Raw genomic sequence first — 26767 nt, 5'->3', positions numbered from 1 at the left:
CCCTGGTTTCCTTTGTGGTTATATGGTTACCTGTCTTGTCTCACCTGTGATTATTAGTTTGCTCCACCTGTGTCTTGTTTGTCTCTTAGCCTATCCCTGTCTTGATTTTGTCTGTTCACATGCGCCAAGGGGCCAGCTATGCACTCCAATGTTGAAGCGCTGGGCCCTAGTGGTAAGAGGAAGGACTGCAGGCGGACCCGTGGATTCTTGACGAGGAAACCCCGTGCAACCGAGCGCCCTATGTTAAAGCCCAGCTGCACTTCCGCATTTGGACACCAAAATTTGGTGTCCAAATGCTGAATCAGCGAAAAAATACGGTCCTTCCGGCAGCCTTCCGGGTGCTTCAAAACGCCACTGAGCAACTTCCACTGACATGAATAGCGGAGGGGGTGGAGCTTCGCGCCAGTTCAGTCTCTATCCTTTTAATACTCTATGACCTGCGCCCTGTTTTCCTTGTGTGTATTTATAGCCCTGGTTTGTTGAGTTCTATCATGTCAGATCATTGTTTTTTGTCACTGGTGTTTGTGCCTAGTGAAGTATTCCTCATTCTCGTTCCTGTTTGTTCTTGGATTCTGGTAATAAACCTGCATTTCCACTATTTTGCCTCTCTGCCTCTGTCCTGCACTTGGGTCCAAAAACCTCCAGCCTCGTATTGTGACAGACACACACTTTTAAAAATGTCTCCGTGTGGAGGACGTGGCCCGAGATTTCGGATTGGGCGTATGTAGAACAGTAGCCAAATAGATTTAGAACGATAATACCAAAACAAACAAAACATGAATCATTTTAGTGATTTTACATTATTCTTGTTTATTTATTGTTGTTTATTAGGAAACAATGCGCTAGTGTGGAGGGCTCCTGGCTTTCACGCTGTTTTCACAAATCATCAGTGGTGGAAAAAGTACTCTATTGTTTTACTTATGTACAAGAACCAATACTGCAATTTGGAACTACTTTGTTACAAGTAAAAGTATGGAATTGAAAATGTACAAAAGTATCGGCATCAAAATGTACTTAAAGTACTAAAAGTAAAAGTACTCATTGTGCAGAATGTGCCATTTCACAGGTTCAAAATGTGTACAAAATGTTTTAAAAATAGCAGATCTACAAGCTCACAATGCGTTGCAACGTGAGCTTGTCGATCGGCTATTTTCAGATGGCCAAAATGTGTAGGGTTGAAGTGGCTAATAATGTATGTTTTCTAATCAAAATTAAAATCTCCAAAGTAACTATAGTAACTAAAGTTTTGTAATAATTGTAGTGGAGTAAAAGTACACATTTTGGCTCTGAGATGTAGTGGAGTAGAAGTAAAAGCATTGGAAATACTCAAGTAAAGTATAGAAACCTCAAAATTGTACTTAATTAAGTACAGTACTTAACCCATTTTGTGCGGGAACCCCTTTTGGTGTTAGCATTATGCTTTAGCTATTGAAAAATAGCAGATCTACAAGCTCATAGCGCGCCACCGAGTGGCGCGCTACGAGCTTGTAAGTCTGCTATTTTAGAAAAATCGACTGACAACTGACAATCGACTGACAACTGACATAGAAACATAGCTTTTTCAGAGAACTGTCGGGATGTAGAAGACATTTTTAGAATCTGATCTCAGGTCAGAATGGGTTAAGTAAAGTTACTTTCCACTCTACTAATAGATTGTAGATTATTGTTTGTTTAATTCTCTCTCTGTCCTCACAGCTACAACTCAGAGGCCCACCTTGGCAGCTAGAGGACAGCTCGTCACCATGCCAGCTGCGCCCTCGCGGGACTCTGCCCCCTCGTCTGCGGCCGGCCTACACCTGCTCCTCCTCCTCCTCCTCCTCCTCCTCCCCGCCGCGTTTTCCCAGAGCGCCCCACCACTGCCTCCCGCCCTGACCCCGCCCCCCTCGCTGCTGCAGACGGACCCGGCGTCGCGACCCGAGTGCGTCAAGAGAGAGCACCCCAAGGTGTCCGTCCAAGGTGAGAGACATCGCCTCCCCCTATGCGTTCTATGGCATAGGCATGCAGCTCCTAGACGCAGCTGCGCGACATGAGACTAATTAATTAGAGCGACAGAGAGAGAGAGAGAGAGGAGTGTGTTGTGTGTGTACGGGTGTGCGTCAATTTAACAACGGTGCAGACGATCAGAAATCAGCAGAGAGTGATCGACGTTTGCGCTACTCCGTGCCGAATTGAAGTGGACTCGGACCAAGACTATATTTTTTTCGTCTGCTTTTCCGAGGCTACCTCCCCTTTAACTATAACACAACTGCTGCGGTCTTTTCCACTAGGACATAGAACCTGTGGAACTCTGCTCGTTTGATGAGAGGTATTGGTATATCGAAGCCCCTCCCCAAACTGCAATCCAATCACAGCTAAGCATAACGTGGGTTAGACAAACCTCTCCACCAATAGTTTTCCTATATGATAAAACATTGTTTTAAAAATGGAAATATCACGCACATATTTTTCCAGTGCATACGGCAGGCCTTTGTTGACGGATTTGGAAACTGGTTCCAAAACTGAACCAGTATTTAATGTGTAAAATCCATGATATTTTACGTTGTAATGAATGAGCCCGACTGGAAAGCTAGTGTGAGTGTCTAAGTGGGAGATGGCGGGGCTTAGCTAAAGGTGAATTACAATTTAGGCATTTAGCAGACACTCTTAATACAGAGCGATTTACAGTAGTAAGTAGCTGAAAGCAGAGAGTAGCATACAACATACACATAACTACAAGCACTTATTCTTTTAATGTTTTTTTTTTTGGCTTTCGCCTTTATTTTATTAATATTTTATATGGAGGGACAGACAGTAGGCTGACAGGAAATGGGGAGAGAGATGGGGGGGGGAAGACATGCAGTAAAGGCCGTCGGGATCGGGAGTCGAACCCGCGGCACACTGCCAGACTGGATTACCAGCCAAGGTGCCTGGACCGCTGAGCCACGGCCCAGGCCACTACAAGCACTTCTACACAGTATTACTGCACTGGCACGTCACACACACACCCTGTGTGCAAAGACACTCGCACACCATGAATCATACGTAAACTGAGAACATAATAAAAAAAATGCTATCTAAGTTACATAAGTTGAGGCTTTGCATTCGCCTGTAAGGTCGTCGAGGCTAGGGCGAGTGCTACAGCAAAGTGCTACGGGCCAAGACGGAGTCCGACGAGATGGGTTTTCAGACTATACAGCGGAAGATTGGGAGTGAGTCTGCAGTTCCGATTGTAATGGGGAAGTGCATTCCATAGTTTTGGAGCCAGAAGGGAGAAGAGCTTGTGCAATATGTCCTGTTCCCAAGTCAATGTTCCGTCTTAGCTCAGCAGTAAATGTCAGCCCTTGTGCGACGAGGCCAACGCGTATGAATGCCACGGAGAACATCTCTACGCAACTTTAATTTTGAGAGTGTAAACATGGAGTCCATAAGGAAGCGTCCCACTTTGTGTGTATTCATCCGTGGACCAAAGACCCTGTCAAGTCACCGATGCATAACGTTACACAGTGAACCCCTAAGAGAACTACGTTGTACACATATTCAAACCTGCTTGGGTATGCATATAGTTCTTTTAACATACTTTTTGCTAAATGGTTGTGGTCTGGTTGATATGGTAATGCGCAGGCAGGCGATGTTGTTATATACTGCCATGTTTGAACATTTTGTGCAGCACTCTAAAGAAGACTGGGAGATGTCTCCTGTATCTCATAAGGGACCAGCTACCTGTCCCTGGGAAAACCACCTTTTCATATCACTGCCTGCTGTGCACTGATGTACACAGCCGGGATTGACTCAAATATGCAGTAATGCACACGCACGCACGCACGGTCGCACGCACGCACGCACACACACACACACACACACATGTGCAAGCAGATTTTTGTGAGATATACAGCTAAGCAATTATCTCTGCACCAGCGTAAAGGACAACTTTTTTTTTTTCAACCAAGGTTCGTCTTTTAGGTTGTTATTGGAGAAAGTAAACGATGAGTGAAGGGGAAGGTGACAAACTGACCTGTTGAGCCTATACGACACACAGTATGGCATCCCCCTGGTATAGTCCACTACATTCAGTAGATCCCGTAATCTTTTGTGGCCAGATGTAAGTAAAAAAAAAAAAAAAAAAGAAAAAAAAAGAAAATGACAATCTTAGCCGTGCGTGCGTGTGTGCGTGCACACCCGTGTGAAGCGAGGAGCGCTCCTCTTATCATTGTGCATCGTCATACATCTCATTCCAGCCAGTCATAATTTGCGTCCTCACCTTCGTCTTCAATGTTTGTGTTTACACAAAGTTACAAACACTAAAAGCTGGACATAGGAGGAGCTAGTGCTGCTCAATATAATAGGCTTAATGGGCTTGTTATATTTGTATGCAAGTGCTGAATGATAGAGATATTCAATACTGTATTGCTTGCAGTACTTACCGTATTATAATATATTCACTGTACTTTTTTATTACCATTATTTTCTGTAACAGCAGGACCTGCAGGGCGCTGCTGTGTTCTCAATGTTTTGAAGTAGTGTCTTATGTTATGAAGGCTCTGTAATGTTTATGTATTCGCCCTGGCTGTGTGTGTGTGTGTGTGTGTGTGTGTGTGTGTGTGTGTGATCTGAAAGCATTGCTTGGGATTTTGAGCACAAATGAATTCGAGTGAGGCGATTGTTTGATCTTGCCAGAAAGTTTTGTTTTGTATTGAAAGTTTTTTTTGAGAAGATGGGTGACGAAGGTTTGTTTCAAGATGTGTCTTATTAGCAAACCATGAAAAACTAACTAATATCATGATGTGCAGTGTTGATTTTGTCGACTAAAACTAAGACGAAAAATGTTCGTCGACCATCTTTTTTCACTAACGAAAACTAAACGGAAACTAAGCTATGATGACTAAAACTAAGACTAAATATATTGACAATTTCGTCAACAAATAAAAAATAGATGAATGTTAGGAAGGGACTAGTGGACAAGCGATTCAGCATAAGTCATTTTACAATTGGTTGCATGCTGAATTTAGCCGATCTACAAGCTCACAACGCGAGCTTGTAGATCTGCTATTTTCAGCAAGTGTAAAAAAAACAGTCTCTGCGACGGCATCAAGGCCCGCCAAAATACACTTTAGTCGACTAAAACAACTGTAGATTTAGTCGACTAAAATCTCATGACATTTAGTCGACTGAAACTACACAAAAACATTCCGGGTGACTAAAACTAAGTGAAACCTATTTTAAAGACACTAACTAAAATCAAAATGTGCAGCCATGCTGTGCGACCCAGACAGTATAGGGACAAGGGAACGCTGTCGACAGCACATTGTGTGCACAGTAGACATGCTAATCGCCCATCCTATCCTATCGGGTCCGTTCATCTGTGCCCACAAGCCAACAAACAACAACATTCCTCGTGCCCCTGAAATCGGACAGGGTTTGTTTGAACCATGTGAGCCACTGATACAGTAGATAGATACGGTGGCCATGAAGGGTAAACAGTAAACACGCACAAAATGGAATGTGTATTTTATGTATCTGATTGGAGAAAAGGTGGGAGTCGGAAAGAAGAAACCGCAAAATTGGAGCGCTAGCCGTCAGTGTTTTTTGTTATGATTATATAAATAATATATAAATAAATAACACCCAAACCCTTCCGGGAATATATTATAGACGTTTTCCTGTAGGTTATTCGTGCTTTTCTTGTTTTGTTTTGTTTTGTCTTGTATTGTTCCCCCTAGAGTCTTCCTTCCCTCTCTGTCCTGAGGCCATGTATAACTACTGTATACGTCTGGGTTTTTCTTTCAGCCATGAGGAAAATGCATCGCAAAGATCTCAAATATATACACGCGAGACCGGCTCAGTTCATTCATTATGTAATCACAAACCCTTGTGATATAATAAACACAATGTATGAATGAATGAACCATTGTAAAGCGCTTTGAGCACTTGGAAAAGCGCTATAAAAATGCAATTCATTATTAAGCGTCCTTGGGTTTCTTGAAAGGCGCTATATAAATCCAAGTTATTATTATTATTATTATTATTACAATTGCTAAATATTGTCAGGGGACCGCCGAGTGCTCATTTTGTGGAGAAAACAAGAATGCATCGTTTGAATGATTATTATCATTCCGCGTTCACGCGTGCAGAAGCGCGGTAGGAACAGCAACTTCTGTCTCAAAGTCATGTGGGTATTAACCTATTTTGGGCAGGAACCCCTTTTGGTGTTTTAAGCATCATGTTGTACTTTAGCTATTGAAAAATAGCAGATCTACAAGCTCGTACTCGTAGATCAATCTAGGTCTGCTATTTTTGAAAAAACGTGAAAATGTGGCGCAAATCTTTGAATATATATTCTTTCTGAGCCAAAGTTTTTAACTCAAATCTTTGCTTCTGGTACGGGATCCCTGGAACAACATATTTTCAGGTGGTGGTCGACGGACAATTCCATATAATCTTGGAGGTCCTTGACATGATGTGTCAAATGTTTGACAACGACTGACATAGAAACATCGTCAGGATTTAGAAGGCATTTATAGAATCGTTCCCAGGTCTAAATGGGTTAATAACCACATCTGCGCTGGGGGGCGTTATTCGCCTCCATTCACCCGTCCTGCACATGGCTCAAATGGGTCGCCCCCAGATGTCCAGATTAGTCGGACCCTCTGTCGGTGACTACACTTCAAAAGGCTGCCGGCGTGCACTTGGGAATGGCTCTCACGGTCGGTAGCTATAGCAGGGCCGAGGTTCTGTCAAAGGTTTCCTGCATGCGCGCGCGTGCGGGGGCTTTTTATGCGGTAGTCCAGTACCTGCCTGTAGACCCTATCGCAATTTGGTGTTGGGGGAATTTCTCACTTGAACTAAGTCAATGGGTCCCTAGACATGAAAGATCAATGAGGTGCTTGTCCGCCATAGTGCCACGAATGGCGCAATGGCCACATCAAAAATGGCCGCCATCGGCTATGATGAAAATCCAACCTTTTTGTTTTTTAGTGTTTAAGCACATGTAATACATTCATTTTGACTAATTGTGGTGTGTGGAATTCATTTCTGATATTGTTTTGATGATTTGGGGTGATTTTGACCTTGAAAGGTCATAGTCAAGGTCATTTTGCTATTCCACAGACCTTGGCCATAACTTGTCCATTTTTAGGAGTAAGAACAGGAACAATAAGTCTATTTCAACTAAATCTGACTCTTAAAATTAATTACTGATATTGTTTTGACCATTAGGGATCATCCTGTCATTGAATTATTGATGTTAATGTCATTTTTCAATAATTCGATTATGATTCTTTAGTCGCTTTTACTATATATTTTCATGATTTGTTTTCTTTACATAAACAAAATACATGGGCATGAGCAAAACAACAACAGCACCATATGTGCTGTGTGAATAAGCCCATTGTACAAAAGACTCTGTCCATGGCCCAAATGAGCCAATTCATTGCTATGGCAACCCCATAGTGGAGGTAAGTCAATATATCATAAGAATCGTTCACTTGATGGTACAAGCACCAAATTTGGTACACAAGTGCTTCAGAACCTACTCTCTCAGAAAAGTACGTTGTCCACTTGAAAAAACTAAATGGCCACCATTTTTCAAGATGGCCGCCAAATGAAAAGGGCCTTTTGTGGCAGTTCTGGACAACCGTGGGTCCGACCAACTCGAGACCGGGCACTGCACTCCCTGTGTGTGTGTGGAACGTGTGTGTCGAATTCGGTGAAGTCAGTGGGGCAAACGGTTCTCGGGTTACATGGATTACAGATGTACAGACACACACAGACTTGAATATATGTCAATGGGCAATGCCCATTGGGGTTTTTTTTAGATGATGGGTAAGAAGAGAGAGATGTGATGTCAGGTGGTGTGGGCTAAGAAGTGGTCAGGGCTAAGATAAAGTATATGAGATGTACAGTAAGTGCAAAGAGAGATGGTGAGGGAGGGAGAAAATTATTTGTACCAATTGACCAAACAGTAGACAGTAGTGTAACAGGTTAAGGTGAGTATAGAGATGGAAATGTTCTAGCAAGTGAAGCCAGTGTATTGAGAATATGGGACATATGTGTCAGGAGTTATTTGCCGTACGGTTGGAAACGGTGGCACTGATGAAAAGGAGGCACAGCTGGAGGTGGCAGAATTAAGGATGCTATGCTTCTCATTAGGAGTGAAAAGGAAGGACTTGATCAGAAATGACTAAATTAGAGGATCAGCCCAGGTTAGAAGGTTTGGGGATAAAGCAAGAGAGGTGAGGTTGAGATGGTTTAGACATGTGAAAAGGAGGGATGAGGGTACATTGGGAGAAGGATGCTGAAGATGTAGCTGCCAGGTAAGAGGATGGCCAAAGACGAGGTTTAAGGATGCTGTGAGAGATGACATGAAGGTGGCAGGTCACAGAGGAAGATGTAGAAAACAAAACCAAAAGGGGTCCTCCCCTTTTCCCTGTGCGTGCACACACACACACACACACGGTACTGTACAGTACACTACAGTATGTTACAGTACAGTATTGTAAAGTACAGTAACGTGCGGTACGGCATGGTACAGTATGATACCATAAGGTATGGTACAGTACAGTATGATGCCGTACAGTACAGTAAGGTACAGTATGATACCATACCGTACCGTACCTTACTGTATGGTATCATACTGTACAATACTGTACTGTACTGTACTGTACTGCATGGTACCATACTGTACCATACTGTACCTTACTGTATGGTATCATACTGTACAATACTGTACTGTACTGTACTGTACTGTACTGTACTGTACTGTACCGTACTGCATGGTACCATACTGTACCATACTGTACCTTACTGTATGGTATCATACTGTACCTTACTGTACTGTACGGCATCATACTGTACTGTACCATACCTTATGGTATCATACTGTACCATGCCGTACCGCACGTTACTGTACTTTACAATACTGTACTGTAACATACTGTAGTGTACTGTAGAGTACCGTGTGTGTGTGTGTGCGTGTGCGTGTGCGTGTGCGTGTGCGTGTGTGCGCGTGTGTGTGTGTGTGTGTGTGTGTGTGTGTGTGTGTGTGTGTGTGTGTGTGTGTGTGTGTGCACGCACAGGGAAAAGGGGAGGACCCCTTTTGGTTTTGTTTTCTACATCTTCCTCTGTGACCTGCCACCTTCATGTCATCTCTCACAGCATCCTTAAACCTTGTCTTTGGCCATCCTCTTACCTGGCAGCTACATCTTCAGCATCCTTCTCCCAATGTACCCTCATCCCTCCTTTTCACATGTCTAAACCATCTCAACCTCACCTCTCTTGCTTTATCCCCAAACCTTCTAACCTGGGCTGATCCTCTAATTCAGTAATTTCTGATAATGTCCTTCCTTTTCACTCCTAATGAGAACCATAGCATCCTTAATTCTGCCACCTCCAGCTGTGCCTCCTTTTCATCAGTGCCACCGTTTCCAACCGTACGGCATGGCTGGTCTCACTACCATCGTATACATCTTCCCTCTCACTGGTAGCCTTCTGTCACAAATAACTCCTGACACATATGTCCCATATTCTCAATACACTGGCTTCACTTGCTAGAACATTTCCATCTCTATACTCACCTTAACGTGATACACTACTGTCTACTGTTTGGTCAATTGGTACAAATCATTTTCTCCCTCCCTCACCATCTCTCTTTGCACTTACTGTACATCTCATATACTTTATCTTAGCCCTGACCACTTCTTAGCCCACACCACCTGACATCACATCTCTCTCTTCTTACCCATCATCTAAAAAAAACCCCAATGGGCATTGCCCATTGACATATATTCAAGTCTGTGTGTGTCTGTACATCTGTAATCCATGTAACCCGAGAACCGTTTGCCCCACTGACTTCACCGAATTCGACACACACGTTCCACACACACACAGGGAGTGCAGTGCCCGGTCTCGAGTTGGTCGGACCCACGGTTGTCCAGAACTGCCACAAAAGGCCCTTTTCATTTGGCGGCCATCTTGAAAAATGGTGGCCATTTAGTTTTTTCAAGTGGACAACGTACTTTTCTGAGAGAGTAGGTTCTGAAGCACTTGTGTACCAAATTTGGTGCTTGTACCATCAAGTGAACGATTCTTATGATATATTGACTTACCTCCACTATGGGGTTGCCATAGCAATGAATTGGCTCATTTGGGCCATGGACAGAGTATTTTGTACAATGGGCTTATTCACACAGCACATATGGTGCTGTTGTTGTTTTTCTCATGCCCATGTATTTTGTTTATGTAAAGAAAACAAATCATGAAAATATATAGTAAAAGCGACTAAAGAATCATAATCGAATTATTGAAAAATGACATTAACATCAATAATTCAATGACAGGATGATCCCTAATGGTCAAAACAATATCAGAAATTAATTTTAAGAGTCAGATTTAGTTGAAATAGACTTATTGTTCCTGTTCTTACTCCTAAAAATGGACAAGTTATGGCCAAGGTCTGTGGAATAGCAAAATGACCTTGACTATGACCTTTCAAGGTCAAAATCACCCCAAATCATCAAAACAATATCAGAAATGAATTCCACACACCACAATTAGTCAAAATGAATGTATTACATGTGCTTAAACACTAAAAAACAAAAAGGTTGGATTTTCATCATAGCCGATGGCGGCCATTTTTGATGTGGCCATTGCGCCATTCGTGGCACTATGGCGGACAAGCACCTCATTGATCTTTCATGTCTAGGGACCCATTGACTTAGTTCAAGTGAGAAATTCCCCCAACACCAAATTGCGATAGGGTCTACAGGCAGGTACTGGACTACGGAGGCAGCCATATAGAAAGGCCGGCACAATGAAGGTGTCAGCGGGAAACCTGAGATTAGCCTCCGTGATTGATGAGCGTTTTATAGCGGTTTGTCGAAGCGCTATACGCGCTCATTCACCTGGAGTGGAGCTATGGGGCAGAGAGGGGGCCGGCCCGTGTGGATTTGAAGGATGCTGTTGTGATGATGATTCGTGTGCGTGCGTGCGTGTGTGCGTGCCATGGCACGTGTGTGTGCGTTCAAATGTTCCATTCCGTGTATGTCACGCTTTGGGCTTTTAATCCTGCCAGTGTGTGTCAGTGTGTGTGAGAGACACTCACACTGTATAGAGCCTCTCCAGGATCAGAGAGGCTCTGTGCTCCATCCCTCTGGATTTTAACCCGTTTAGACCTGAGGACGAAAAACTCATTCTAAAAAAAAAAATCCTGAAAATGATTTTAAATCCGTGATTCTCAAACTATGTCATGTCAAGGACCCACAAATATATGTATTTGGCCGCCGACCCCCATCTGAAAATATGTTGTTCCAGGGACCACCCCCTCCCCCCCAGAAGCAAAGATATGAGTTGAAAACGTTAACTGCGAAAGAATATGTATTCAAACGTTACGTTTTCAGGATTTTTCGAAAATAGCAGATCTACAAGCTCGTATAGCTTATAGACATGCTATTTTTCAATAGCTAAAGCATAACATAATGCTTTAAAACAGCAAAAAGGGGTTCCCGCCCAGAATGGGTTAAGCTGTTCTGGTTGCACCCCTCTAGGATACTTTGATATAGAACCATGGGGTTTATTTTTTTTAGGGGATGGCAACTAGCCAGCCCTAAAGTTTGCATGTCGCCTCAGATTCGTTTATTTTATGCATATTGTCTCGCCGCTATTTCATCTAAATCCACACCTATATCCAACTGCATGACATAACATTTTGAGGGGCGCTAGCCCCCTCCTATATATGCCCAGCTGTGTGTGTTTGTGTGTAGCCTACTGAATTTTTTGGCTGTGGGACCCAGCCTTTCGTCCAATCAGGATAGAGAGTCAAAAATGAAACCTACGGTTTTTTTGACCCCCAGGGGTTAACTGGGGACAGGGAGGAACTCCTTATTATGGCCAGCACACTCTATAGTAGGGAGGACTATCACAACAAAACAAAAAAATAAGTGATATTTGAATTAAGTGAAATCACTGAATATACCTTTAAACACCATCATTAAACATTAAGAGCAGGGAGAAAGCTATACAATACAAAAACCCATGGGGAACAGAAATAACATACCCCACGGTGGTGCTGGGGTGGTGGTGGGAACAAACATCACATAACAACCAGGAACCATAAGGCAGGAAGAAGCATGCAATCTAGTGAGCTTAAATACCCCGCCCAATTGGTCAGCTGACTGCCACATCAGCGAACGACATGTGGGTCTTGCACACACTGAATACACCCACATAGTAATGCAGCATATTAAACCCTTGAGTATTATGTATGCGCCTTTGAGCACGGCATGAAACCCCTCAAGTATATCTGACTGAACTAACTCTGCAAGCTACGTATCCATGTTATCTAGATGTACTGTATTGGTTAAGTTTTTAGATGTTATGTGGATTACAGACGTACAGGCGTATACGTACAGTAGGCCTACAGAGATGTGGTGCATTTATTGGTCCATAAGAGAATAGTATCGTTGTTAGATTAGATTTCCGTACAGATTTTTTTTTTTTTAAGCCTTGGCCCTGGGTAGCTGGCTGGATGGCTGGCTACCTGTGTCTGAGCATGGAAATTGTATTCAGTTGGTTTTCAAAACAAAGTGTCACTGTTGTGCAGCCTAACACACACATACATATTAACTGTATATATGATAATTTCAGGTGTATCAGTACAGTACAGTACAGTACAGTACAGTACAGTACAGTACAGGGACCTCCTGGGACCCCCCGCATGGTAACATTTCTCGACCGTTTCGGACGTGGGGCAGCTCGCCGGGAACCAGGCCGGCACTCTGGCCGCATTCCTGCGGTCTGGAAGGTCCCGGGGACCCCCCGGGGACCCCCACACAGAGTTGCACCACTTACTTCACACGTGTGGGACTTATTTCTTTACATTTTTATCCCACAATTTTTGCAACCCATTTTTTTCCACCCAGTATCAATTGTCTAATGTAATCCTGGGCGCTATACACTTCCTCTGCCATGCTTATGCACTCTCTCGTTGGGTTCACTTTTAGCCTGCTGAAATAATCCTGACATTAATCTGTTCCTCAAGCTCATTTTCTCGGGAACCCCTTGGAGAACCCTCTGAAGGTACCCCTGCAGGGAAAAACACTTTGAAAAAAGCAACTGATATAATATACAATAACAGGCCCAGACACTTTATCGCCGGTGACATGGCAACTGCAGCGGTTAATATGCGGCGGAGTGGTTGTTGTGTTGTCGACAACACTGATAACACATCGCCCCCAGATTGAAGTCCAGGATGTGCTGTAGAGATAAACTGGGGATAACGGCACGGCACAGAGAATCAAAGCTCTCCATCAGCCTGACGTCCATCTGCACCTCCTCACCACACCACCACGGCCCCTAAACTGCAGCCCCTCTCCACACCTCCTCACATCTCTGTCTGTCTGCTCCATCACACCCTGAAGATACAGCTGTGCCGTCTACGTGTGTGTGTGTGTGCTCCCGCATGTGTGTGTGTGTGTGTGTGTGTGCGCGCTCCCCCGCCTGTGTGTGTGTGTGCATTGGTGCCAAAAAGCAGTAGGAGTTGCCCATGGTGTTCCAGACATCACACACAGAGATGAAATATTATGAGTTCAGAGGCACACGAACGAACCCGCAAAACATCCACATCCATGCACACCCTGCAGCCGACACGTACGATTGAGGAGGACGATATTATTGGCTCCTCTCCGGCATAACAACACACCGTGCGGTTTTCTGATAACGGATAACGGCTTCATGGAACATAGAGGTGGCGACGTGAGTGATGTTATATTCTCGGTATGGCGTCTGTCTGTTCTGTTTGGTTACATAAGAAAACGGGATGAAAGGAGTGGGTGAAAGTGGGTTTCGTGCGATGGACTTCAGCAGATTTGCGAGTTTAAAAGGGTAGGATCTTATAGTCTATGTTTAGACTGGCATGCAGGACAAATCTGATGTTTGGGCCTATCCAGATTGGAATCAGATTTTTTTATTTTTATCTAGAGTCATACTGAACGGCTTTTGAACCGCATCAGATTTGAAGCGCATTCCAAGGTATTATGAAATAAGATTCAAATCGTCTCAGTCTGGACACTGGGACACTGACGCCTGAGTTACAGAACTGCTTCGTCATACCACGGTGTCTCCAACAATTGACCTATAGCTAAGCCCCTCCCAAACTGCTATGGTCCAATCACATGCTAAGACCAACCTCTCCACCAATACTTCTCCTATATGATAAAACATTGTTTAAAAAAAAAAAAATGTCACGCACATATTTTTCCAGTGCATATATACGGCAGGCCTTGTTGACGGATTTGGAAGAGATTTTGAAGGTCTGGTTCCAAAACTGAACCAGTATGAGCCCGGCTGGAAAGTAAGTGTCCATGTGGGAGTGTCTTAAGTGGGAGAGGGCGGGGCTTTGCTGAAGGTGAATTGCAACCCATCTGGCGTTTGTTGGTGAGCAACATGATCATACAACAGCATACGTTGTTATGTTGTCGCCACAGCAACCAATGTATGGTAGATTGATGAATACACTCAGATTTGATAAAAGGTTGCCAAAAAGGTGACGTCCCGCCCCCTCCCCCTCAAAACGAGCCACCTCGACGTCCCCCGAGGTAACGGGCACCTTCCCCCCAGACAGACGTGTGTACAGAAGAGGTGACATTTTAGCAACGAGACACTTTCACTCAGGTTTCTCTTATCTTTTTTAAATGGAGAGCTGTGGTCATCTTGGTGTTAGTTAGTTTTCTGAAAAACCCTGTGTTTTAATGTCAGTGGTGTATTTGGCTGCGGACCCCCATCTGAAAATGTGTTGTTCCAGGGGACCCCCCCCCCCCCTCCCCAGAAGCAAAGATTTTAGTTAAAAACGTTCGCTCTGAAAGAATATACATTCCAAGATTTGCGCCACATTTTCAAAAATAGCAGATCTACAAGCTCTACAAGCGCTACGGAGCTTGTAGATCTGCTATTTTTCAATAGCTAAAGCATAACATAATGCTTTAAACACCTAAAGGGGTTCCCGTCCTGAATGATTAAAGCCCAACCGATGGCAGATTGTTTGGTTCGATTGCCACGTCGATACAATGTCACCATAAAAAAGGCTAACAACGGCCGTCTGTCTGTCTGGCTTTGTCGTCCGCATCATCCCTTCCATCTTTCTCTATAATCCTCTCTTTCACACCAGCTCGCCCCCCTCCTCTCTCTTCTCATCTCCCTGGCCTCTCTTCCTCCCTCCCTACAACCCGCCATATATCCTTCTCCTCTTCATCACTTTCTCTCTCTCTCTCTCATGGCTCATCTGCGTCCTTTCCATCAACGGCGGCCTTCTCTCCTCTTTGGTCCCTTGGCATGCTGGGTAGTCAGAGGAGAATGCATTGTGCGCTGCTCCTCTTATCACGCCGTCTGGGTAATGGCGCTGTCGTTTAGCCACCGCCGCCGCATCGGCTGTCTGTCTGAAGTGAGGCTCTGATTTTCCTTTGAGGCCTATGCGATAACACTTTTAAATAGAAAGTGGAGGAAGAACCTCTCTGTCTCTCTCTCTCTCTCTCTCTCTCTCTCTCTCTCTCTCTCTGCATGTCTCTCGGTGTCTTGCTGTCCTTTCACGACGACAACGAGGCTAATTGGTCCGCACAGAGCGTCAGAGCTGCAGTGTGTGTGTGTTTAGCTATCAGTCAGTGGGTTGAACGGTGCTCCGTCACGTTGCTTCGGCGTGCCTCTAGGGTTCGCCTCTTAGCCACTGATGGCCTGTCAGTGTATCAGATTCATAGTCCAGGGAGAGAGAAAATAGGTCCCCCACTCAGGGCTCTATTGCCACTTTCTTTGAATGAAGAGAATGAGGCGCACCATGAAGGCAGATTACTTTGGCTTTAGCCATCTCCACACGCTCACTATATAGGAGCTATAATTTTGCTGCAATGTCATCACTTGGACCCGACGGCAAAGCTGCCGAGAACGAACGGGGACCAGAATTGTTTGTTTTATTCCTGAAAAGATGTCCTTGAAGCAAAAGCACTTCCAGCCATGTTATATGAACACAAAATGGACAGTCTGGTGAAACTCATACTGTAAAGAGAATGAACGTTATTAGTTCTTGTGAAGCACATATGTGTTATTATTGGTGAAAATGTTATAAAGATGACTATTTCCATTTCGCCAAAGACGACATGCACCGAGTGCCGCGCTTACGAGCTTGTAGGTCTGCTATTTTTGAAAAATCGTGGACATTTTTAACTCAAATCTTTGCTTCTTGGGGGGGTCCCTGGAACAACATATTTTCAGATGCGGGTCGGCGGCCTATACATGTAATTGTTGAGCAGAGCAGTGCACCACTGACATAGAAACATAGGTATTTCAGAAAACTGTCAGCATTTAGAAGACCTTTTTTGAATTTCAACTAAATGGGTTAAGACATGCCCACAGGCAGAAGCCAGGTTGTACAGAGCAGAACACTACATTGTGATTTGTGGTTGCTATACTTGCTTCCTTCACAAACTTCACACATAGTAACTTTCAAGATCAAGCCCGGGAGAGGCCGCACGCTGTTGTTTACACTGTTGTGCTGAACCTGAACTTTGAACATTCAGTGGACTGTCTGTGGTCTGGAGTTTTCAGTGTATGAATGCGTGTCTGAATGGGTGAATGCAATGCACGATCTGTGTAAAGCGCCTCGGATAAAAGGCGCTATATAAATGCACCATTTACCATTTTACCACAAACAGCAGGACAATCGGAGCACTTGAGGTTTGAGCCAGACAACCCCAGACCACAGAAAAAATACAGAAAAAGTACAAAAACTTTTTTATATGTCCCAATGCCTTTAAACTCACCAACTTTCTCTGCATACACCCAGACACGCACGCACGCACAAACACACGCACCCACACACTCACACTCACACACACACTCACACAAAGGGACACACACACAAAGGAACACAGGTGCGATCCAGTCCACCCCGAGCACAGCAGCTCTTGTCAGAGCAAATTGTCAGAGGCCAAGGTATGTGTTGCCGCCACGCTGGCGGTTTTGTGAGAGACAGTCAGACAGACAGACATTCTTTCTGGACGCTGACTGGGAGCCTATTACCCTCTTGCCCCTTCCCCAGCATCTCCTCCTCTATAGCTGTATCCCCCGGCCCTGTTCTCAGAACTGACCCTGACCCCAAGACTCCTCCATCAGAGTAAAAAGAGGACGGATGGGCGTGGCGAGGGCTGCAGGGACAGAGAGCCGGAGATTCACTGAGGCAGCACGGATGGGAACCAGTGTTGACTCCGCCGACTAAAACTAAGACGGAAGAAATGTTCGACTATACCTTTTTCCACTGACAAACTACATGGGAAGTCAAGGAAAACGATGATGACTGAAACTAAGACTAAATATACTGACAATTTCGTCAGCAAATAAAAACTATAGACTAAAATGTTAGGAAGGGACCCAGTAGAGATCCAGTATGAGTCCTTTTACAATTAGTTGCATGCTGAAAATAGCCGCTCTACAAGCTCACAACAAGCTTGTAGATCGGCTATTTTCAGCAAGTGAAAAAAAACTGTCATTATGACGGCATCAAGGCCCGCCAAAGCACATTTTGTTCGACTAAATCAACTGTAGATTTAGTCGACTAAAATCTCATGATATTTAGTCAACTAAAACTCGACTAACACCAAGACATTCCAGGTGACTGAAATGTGACTGAAACTAGACGAAAACCGTTCAAGAGACTACGACTAAAACTAAAATCTAAATGTGCTGCCAAAAACAACAGTGGACGGGCCCGGCAGCCATGATACCCTCCGTCTCTCTCTCTCTCTCTCTCTCTCTCTCTCTCTCTCTCTCTCTCCTCCATCACCATCTGCAGCACAGCCTGCACGGCCAGACATCGTATATACGTCAAGTCAGAAGAGACAGCCGGAGAGAGAGACAGAGGGGAGACAAGGGGTGCCACAGCAAAAATCCTCAGCATTCATTTCTCATACATGGGGCAACGGATACACGGATACTTCCGGGTCCTACTTTTGTGTCGCTTTTGTGTCCCCATAGAGTTATACTGTGTCGCTCCGTCTGACTAAATCTGAGACGAAAACAACCACGAAAGTCTCATTTTACCGCTTTCCTCGCAACAACAAAGCTACTGGTCTCCCAAATCTGGCTGTGACAGGCCGTCTGCCCCACACTGCATTAATGAGGATTTAGTTGACACAATGGAATAAAATGGCGATAGTATTCAAACTAGATTCGACATACTCAACCCTGCACAGTGCACACATTCTAAATATGCCCCCGAAACATTGTACTGTCGGACTTAAATACAGAATATAGTCTACTGGGTGATAAGGATAACTATAGGTTTTAAGTAGGTTAACTTCAGAAGTGTAAAAAGGTTGTGTTCCATAAATACTGAGGATTCTTATTCTGGGTTTTTAGGGGCAGGGAAATATATATATATATATATATATATATATATATATATATATATATATATATATATTAAGACTAAACAGAAGATACTCAAAAGGAATGTGGGCCAGATAAGAGGCGTCTCTGATAAGATCCAGGTTGCTGCCGGGCGGGGAGAGGGCTGAGGTTACTGGGGAGAGGTTAGGGAAATCTGGGAAACCCAGCCAATGTGGAGCCACATAATCTACTTCAGCACATATGCCTAATGTGGCTGTTAGTGGCACCATACTATGAAACCTGCCATTGATTGATTGATTAATTGAATAGTTTATTAGACAGAGGGCTCCATCTTGCGCCTCCCTTATCCCTAAAATTATTTGATTTTTTTTTTTACTATAAAAATAAATTTAAAATAGTTCAAGTAGGCTTTTTGAACTATTTTAAAAGATTTTTTTAAATGGTAAAAAATGGCATAAGTTTAGGGATAAGGGTTAAGGGTTGGTGCAAGATATAGCCCAGAATGTATAAACAGCAGCAGAGTACAGTCAAACACTGTCCAAAAGGGATAGCACAAAAAAAGTCAACATGACATGATGAGATGACATGAACAATAACAACAAGATTCAATATCATCATAGTAAAAACAATAAAAGGGCCATTAACAACACAGTAAAAATACAAAGACTATATGGAGGCGGGGGTGGGGGTGGATAATTTCCTGTCCCTTGGGCCTGCTGAAAGGTGGATTTTCAGGCCTGTTTTAAAAGATGCAAGTGCCGACTAACGTTACTCAATATGAATCGAACATCGATTGATTGTGTGCTATGTGCACTGTTCCCAGTTGCATCTGTGTGTTCAATAGAATTTCACCGCCCTTCGGGCGGTGAAATCCTAGAGTTATGTTGCAGCGCAATATGGGAAGAAGGAAATTGCGGGATTTGACAGACTCCACTTCATGTTTCAGCTGTGTTTTTTATAGGTTATTATTATGTATTGTGAACTTGTTTTGTATTATTTTGATTAGTGATGCTGAAATTAAACTCGTGCGTGAGTCCGTGGTGGGACTGTGTGTGTGTGTGTGTGTGTGTGTGTGTGTGTGTGTGTGTGTGTGTGTGTGTGTGTGTGTGTGTGTGTGTGTGTGTGTGTGTGTGGGTGTGTGTGGGTGTGTGAGGGTGTGTGTGTGTGTGTGTCCACTCTTGTCCACTAGTCCCTTCCTAACATTTTAGTCTAGTTTTTTTATTTCTTGGCAAAATTGTCAGTATATTTAGTTAGTTTTAGTCGACGAAATCAACACTGGTGTAAACGAGTGCGTGCCTGTGTTAACTCATTCTGTACGGGAACCCCTTTTGGTGTTTTAACTATTGAAAAATAGCAGATCTACAAGCTCTACAAGCTACGAGCTTGTAGGTCTGCTATTTTGGAAAAAGCTACGAGCTTGTAGGTCTGCTATTTTGGAAAAATCGTGAAAATGCGGCAAAAATCTTTGAACATATATTCTTTCAGAAGACTTTTTTATATATTTATGTCGACGTCAGGCCTAAATGGATTAAAGTGTATCGATGCGATGCGACGGACAGCCGTAACTTCAGCACAAACGTACGTGTGTCATTCATAGCTCATTAACCCATTCTGACCTGAGATCAGATTCTAATGTCTTCTACATCCTGACAGTTTTCTGAAAAAGCTATGTTTCTATGTCAGTCGTTCTTCGATAATAAAAAAAAAAGCAGACCTACAAGCTCATAGCGCGCCACCGAGTGGCGCGCTATGAGCTTGTAGGTCTGCTATTTTTCAATAGCTAAATTGTAACATAATGTTTAACACCAAAAAGGGGTTCCCGCGCAAAATGTGTTAAACAGCGGTGCTCTTCAGGGGCGGGAATCAACAAGTTGCGTCAATTATAATGCTAATTAGAAAAGGCTGTGTTGATATTTGTTTTCTATTACTGGGCAGGAAGTAATTAAGCAAATTCAGCGTTGCTGTGGGAGTTGTATAAAGAGAACAGCAAAGCTTACCGTTGAGGTTCTTTTATTATTATGAAAGGGTAAATAAGAGCTTGACGTTCCAAGGTTATTTGTTAGTGGTTTGTTATATTATATGTTAGTATTGAGAGGTGGTTGAAGTCTTGTTGTGTGTGTGCGTGTCGATAGAATATGTTTCCGGGCCAGAGATTTTAGGAGGGTATAACTTTGATGTCCACCACTCTCTCCAATTAAACTGCAAAACTTTTGTTTAAATCTTCAACATTCGTATAGCTTTTTCTAATGTCTTATCGAATGCCTGACCGCCGTGACCGGGGTCGTTTAAAAATGGTTGTTTGTTTCATCTTCCTGAGTAGCTAGGATTAATTGGGGAGGGCTTCTAGTCACTGCGTTTCCAATCACACCCCCCCCCCCCGATCGCATCATGATCTGTCCCTCCGAGGGCTTTGACCTTCCTATAGCCTCACAAACTCACTGGATTAGATCAAGGGAAAGATTGGTTCTTTATCGGATGTCTATTCCAATGTGCTCCGACTTGAAGGAATCGCACATTCCATCAGGTCTGAAGTTGATGAACAGATTGGATCGCGCCAGAGTGATGTGATTGTGCCCCCGTGTGTGTGTGTGTGTGTGTGCTTGTGTGCGTATGTGCGAGAGTACGGTATGCAGTCTGTTGGTGTGAAAATAGCAGATCTACAAGCTCACAATGCGTCGCATTGTGAGCTTGTAGATCTGCTATTTTCAGTGTTTTGTCTCCCTCTCTCTCTCCCTCCTCCTCTGTCTGCCGAGTCATTCACCATTTCACTGGCATATCCGGCAGCGTTGACCATTGACCTCACCGAATGCTGCAGCGCCATCGCCAAACCCGCCACGACTCAACACTCCCGTCACGGTCGCTGCTATATACCTCTCTGCATCGTCACACCAGACAACACGCCAGCCTTAATGCGTGGTGGTGGGGAAAGAGGCCATATTATATTATGTCTAAAAAATCTGTCACGCCGGAGAGAAGATGGAAATGGTTTGATGGTTCCACGTCTCCGAAGACTAATGTCTCGGTGACTGTTCTCACCCCCCGCTAGCTAATGCATTAATCCCGTCTAGCCACGGCGATTGCAAAGGGACACGGGGGAACGGACGGGGGGGACGGACGCAATAATCGTCCATCAAGTCCGGCTCCGGGCCCCCGGTGGGGCCGCGAGGGGGACTAAAGGCTTTCATATTCATCCGTTTTTTTATTGTCCCTGCCCCGCCACAGGGGGAGACAGTTTATGAGGTGCTGAGCAAATAAAGCCACTTGTAACCAGGAGGATAAGTGTCAGTCACTCACAGACCCTCACTGTCACCCAAGCCTTTTCTATGAGTGAGTATAAATAAGCTCACTCCCAGCTCACATGACACACGCACGCACAAACGCATACACACGCTCTCTCTCTCTCTCTTCGGCTTTGTTTGCCCCTGAATCATATTTTAGCCCCGTCTGTCTCTTTTTACAAGCCTTATATGCGAGGATAGATTCACAACGTGGGAAATGTTTACCATAATGATTTTCCATTTTGGAACTATTTTTTTTAAAGATTTACGGCTCAGCGCTAAAACTCATGTGAACAGAACAGAACGCTGCATGGGAGCTCCTGTTTGTGCTGTTATCCCATTCTCGGCGGGAGCCCTTTAGCTGTTGAAAAATAGCAGATCTACAAGCTCGTTTTCGGGGGGGGGGGGGGGGGGGGGGGGGTCGGCGGCCGATTACATATAGTATATTTGGGGGGGTCCTTGACATGAAAATGTTTGAGAGCCACCGACACAGAAACATAGGGGTTTCTCAAGAGAACTGTCCGGATTTAGAAGACATTTTGTAGAATGGTTCCCATGGTCAAAATGGGTTATCAGGAGGAGCTCGCGGCGTGGGGCACCGCCGTGGCTTCAGAGAGAAACTATTTCATCCTAATCTATCATCACGTCCACGACGGCGCCTTTCTTTATGGTCTACAACATCAGCTCCTCTTCTTTAACGGTCTTATTTTATAGCCAGAATATAAGTCACTTCTTAAAAGCATCTGTCAAACGCGTCACTTTACAATGCTGCACCCACCCCCCGCTCTATTTCTGGAGGTTGTCCAGGATTATAAAAGTATAAATCTGCGATGAAGTTAATGCCAAATCATGCTCAATGAAACCTCATTCTCATTAGGAATGTCCTGATCAGGTGTGCTCCCGATCTGATTCCATTCATTTGATATGCCGAAACTGATTTTTCAACAAAAAGAAATCATCAACATGGTGAATGTTAATAATTTATTTTCAGACCTACAGTTCTAGGAGGGGGACTTACAGAATGGGGAGGGACTTTTTATTATTATTTCAGCTCTAAGGTATATTAACACTTTGACGGTGGCTAATTGTTTAATCCAGGGTTCCACCACGCGTGTAATACGCTAAACCCGCTATTTGTTGAATGCGTTTAATTTGCCGTTTAAAAAAATAATTCAAAAATAAATAGCGGATTTGTCCCGGACCTCATGGTGACGACGAGGCCGTCGCGTTATGATGACAAAACCCGGAAATCAAGTCATCCTCTGGGCTGCTATAGGGCTTCTGGGAAAATGAGTTCAATGCATGTGAACGGGGCCGTTTGTTTAGACTACAACATGCTGTGCACTGGGGTTTCGTTTCGCATTGTCATACATGGCCGCTGGTTCTTCTGATCAACAACAAACCATCTGACTATTTTTTTTTTTACAAAAATATTTAGATTTTTATTATCGTGAGAACGGTGGCTTCCATTTTCGCATTGCAACTTTTCAGGACTAGAAAGCCTGCAGTTTCTATTAGCTTGTATTCCCCATCGATGATGTCACTGGAAGACGGTTTCTGAACTTCCCACAGCCCTCCTATGAGACACAGACAGAGTAGAAAAAAATTGCATAATTCTTTCATGATTATTAGTGAGGACCTATTATATGAAGATAGGTTGAAAAGTGGTGAAGTGTTCCTTTAACCTCAACATGTGCATATCCTCCTCAGCACGTCTCTGGCCTCTGTCATTACCTCACCATCTCTCCTCTCTCACATTCTCCTTTCACAGCCTCAACACTGTTATACAGTCATCTCATCTCTGCCCCGGGGCCTTGAAACAGTGCAATCTCCTCCAACGGGCCGAGCTTGTGTATTTATATATACACATCTTCATTTGCGGGTCAACATACCCGTATATAAATACTTTGTGAGGTGTCCCATGAGACCTGCTTTTATAATGACTCCCACCACCACCCACCCACCCAGATGTTATAAGAACAACCCTCTGACCATGTTTAGTGGACGTGATAAAGTATACCATTTTAGGACTTATACATGCTTGCTGACGACTTCTTGCTGGCCTGTAAGCACACACAACACACGCGTCCAGAAACACGCATGCAAGCATGCACGCACGTCACGCATAATCACATAATCACACATAATCTTGAACTCGATAGTGGGTGTTTACATGAGATTGTGAGGAAAAATTACCCTGACTCCCCTCTGCTCGTGTCTCTGCCCCCCCCCCCTCTGTATGGCCATTCATCAGAGGAGGACACGTGGAGGACAAGCGGACCTCCTCCTTCTCCTCCTCGGACCATCCTTATATGGCTTTAACATCAGCCCTCCTGTACTTCACGGACGCACTATGAGCGCATAATTGCATCATGCGCACATTTGAGAGAGACATGGTTGCGGTGTGTGTGTGTGTGTGTTTGTGTGGGTGTATGCGCGTGTGTTGCATAAGCATGTACATGCTGTCAGGTAAATATTTATAAACTGTGAGAGAGAGAATGACTGCAGTGTAAAAGCAATAAGTTGTGGTACAAAACTGACTTCTGGTACAACAAACTGACCTGCGGGAACGATTCTACAAATGTCTTCTAAATCAAAGAAGAACGAAAAACCCTGTGTCTCTAGTTAGTTGCTGCGAGAGTGAGGTCTATAGCCAAGACATACTCTGGATTCCTGCATCGCTGCCCTCCACAATTTCCTATCCAACATCAGGTTCTTGAGCTCTGCGGTGTTGTCAGCCAAGCTGTCGCGTTGCAGCACGTCTACATAGGGTGGTACGCTTCTTTCCCCTCCTGGCTTTGCCCCGGGTTGGCTCCCATAGGGTCAATTTACTTGCCTCAAGTTCTGGGTGCCTGACTGACGCAGTGCCCTGCCAGCCTCATCCTTCTCTCTCTGACTTTGTCCGTGAGCCGTGGTAGGTCCCCATATAGAGGTCCACATTTCTGATGCGGTCCGTGTCATGTCTAATGCCATTCGTAGCATTCTTGTGTAGACTCCATCCAGGGCTTTTTCCTGTTGTATTGTAAGGGTCCATGTCTCGGCCCCATACAGCTATACTGACTCCACAGTATAGCTATGATGAACAGCCGCCTCTTTAATTCAATTCAATTCAATGTTATTAAAGTGTCAAATCACAACAAGTTGTCTCAAGACACTTCACAAACCAACAGAGATCCACCCAGAGCAAGCAACATTGCAACAATGGTAACGAAAAAACTAAAAACTCCCCTTTAGGAAGAAACGTCAGGCAGAACCCGACTCTAGGGTGGGCGGCCATCTGCCTCGACCGTGTCGGGGGAGAGGGTGGGGGGGGGGGGGGGGGGGGATAGGAGGAAAGAATAGAAGAGAGATAGACAGGGTGCCTCTTAAAGGACCACTTCACCACTTTTCAACCCATCTTCATATAATAGGTCCTCACTAATAATCATTAAAAAATTGCGCTATTTTTTTCTACTCTGTCTGTGTCTCATAGGAGGGCTGTGGGCAGTTCAGAAACCGTCCTCCAGTGACATCATCGATGGGGAATACAAGCTAATAGAAACTGCAGGCTTTCTAGTCCTGAAAAGTTGCGATGTGCTCTCCGAACCTTCAGACCCTGTTCAGTTGAGACAGTCCAGGCCCCGAGGTACTTGAAGTCCTCGACTCGCTCGTGCACCGTCCCGTCTGCAGTGGCAATGGTTTTGTCCTGGTTTTGGTGTTTCTATATCAGTGGTTCTCAAACTATTTAATGTCAAGGACCCCCAGAATAATCTGTAATTGGCCGCCGACCCCCATCTGAAAATAAAAATGTGTTGTTCCAGGGACCCCCCCAGGAGCAAAGATTTGAGTTTAAAAAAGTTTGCTCTGAAAGAATATAGTATAACACCAAAAGGGGTTCTCGTCCTGAATGGGTTAACAATGTATTGACTGTTGCTTTGATGTAAATGAAACATTGTAGAAGGAGGTGAAACGTGTTTAAACCGGTTTAATTTCCCTTCAGTTGCTACAGTGTGACTTGATTTGCTATATTGACAAAAAAAGGGGAAATGCCGTGTATAAATTAGAACGTCGTGTTGTGAATTAGTGTTTATTTTCAGCCACTTGACATCTAAACGACCAAACCCATATAGCTGTTTTGAACAAACACAACAATGATCAATTTGAGCGTGTGTTCACTCTCTTTCAGTACCTGATTTGAATGTTGTACCTCTGGGAAAACCCCCGACTTTGAGGCTTAATCAGGAGTTGTATGTGTATATCCATGGGTAATCTAGGCGGTGTACATTGCTCTTGTCTTCATGTCTTTATGTCGTGTAATATTGGTTTGTTCTTTGTGCTGTGTCAAGCGTGTGTGTGTGTGTGTGTGTGTGTGTGTGTGTGTGTGTGTGTGTTCTGCATACTTGGCTGCTGGGTCGCAAGACAATTTTCAGTGTGAACTGAATATAAAGTACTAAATCATATCATAAACCCAGACACACATGCACATTATTGCGACTGCAGCAGCTCGCAGTTACTATGCAAACGTGCAAGGAAGCCTGTAACGCTCAAGCCTGTCACACGCTTCCGTCACACGCTCTTCATGTAATCCTGCACACTTTTACTTGAGTACTGTACTTTGAGGTATTTGTACTTTACTTTAGCATTTCCAATTTCCAATACTTTTACTTCTACTCCACTACATATCAGAGCCAAAATTTGTACTTTTACTCCCACTACAATTATTTGAAAACTTTAGTTACTAGTTACTTTGAAGATTTAAAATTTGATTAGAAAACATACATTAACCACTTCAACCCTATGCATTTCGGCCATTTGGAAATAGACGATCTACAAGCTCACAACACAATCTACACGCGACACTTTGTGAGCTTGTAGTATCAGCGGAGCGCTAAGCGACCCCGCATTAAACCAGGTAATGTCGCATCATGACTTTTGCTTATTCCTACTAAATGTCTGTATATAAAATATAGCTAACTCGTCGAATCTCTTAGGTGCTATTTACACGAGGACCATCTCCAGATAAAACGGCAAAGTCCCGTTGTGTTCTCTTTTTTTTACCCTTTACACGAGAACACACACGTTATGCTATAATGTGCTATTATGCTATAATGACGCTAGGTGGCGATAACGGGCTGCCAAATAGACAGGTC

General features: G+C 44.1%; 1 protein-coding gene across 4 annotated transcripts in view; it reads left to right on the top strand.

The window, feature by feature from the left end:
- Nucleotides 1-1700: 1700 nt before the first annotated feature.
- sema5ba (sema domain, seven thrombospondin repeats (type 1 and type 1-like), transmembrane domain (TM) and short cytoplasmic domain, (semaphorin) 5Ba) overlaps nt 1701-26767 on the top strand; it is a 151800-nt gene continuing 126733 nt past the window's right edge. For all 4 annotated transcript variants that reach the window (XM_083776085.1, XM_083776083.1, XM_083776084.1 and 1 more), the window contains exon 1: nt 1701-1956. In XM_083776085.1, coding sequence (XP_083632211.1) covers nt 1743-1956 — 214 coding nt within the window. In that variant the 5' untranslated portion in view covers nt 1701-1742. The remainder of the gene's footprint in view (nt 1957-26767) is intronic.

The sequence above is a fragment of the Protomyctophum parallelum genome (genome assembly GCF_964188405.1).
Source record: "Protomyctophum parallelum genome assembly, chromosome: 11".
In the NCBI taxonomy this organism is placed as follows: domain Eukaryota; kingdom Metazoa; phylum Chordata; class Actinopteri; order Myctophiformes; family Myctophidae; genus Protomyctophum; species Protomyctophum parallelum.
This window is presented reverse-complemented; position numbering and strand designations above follow the sequence as displayed.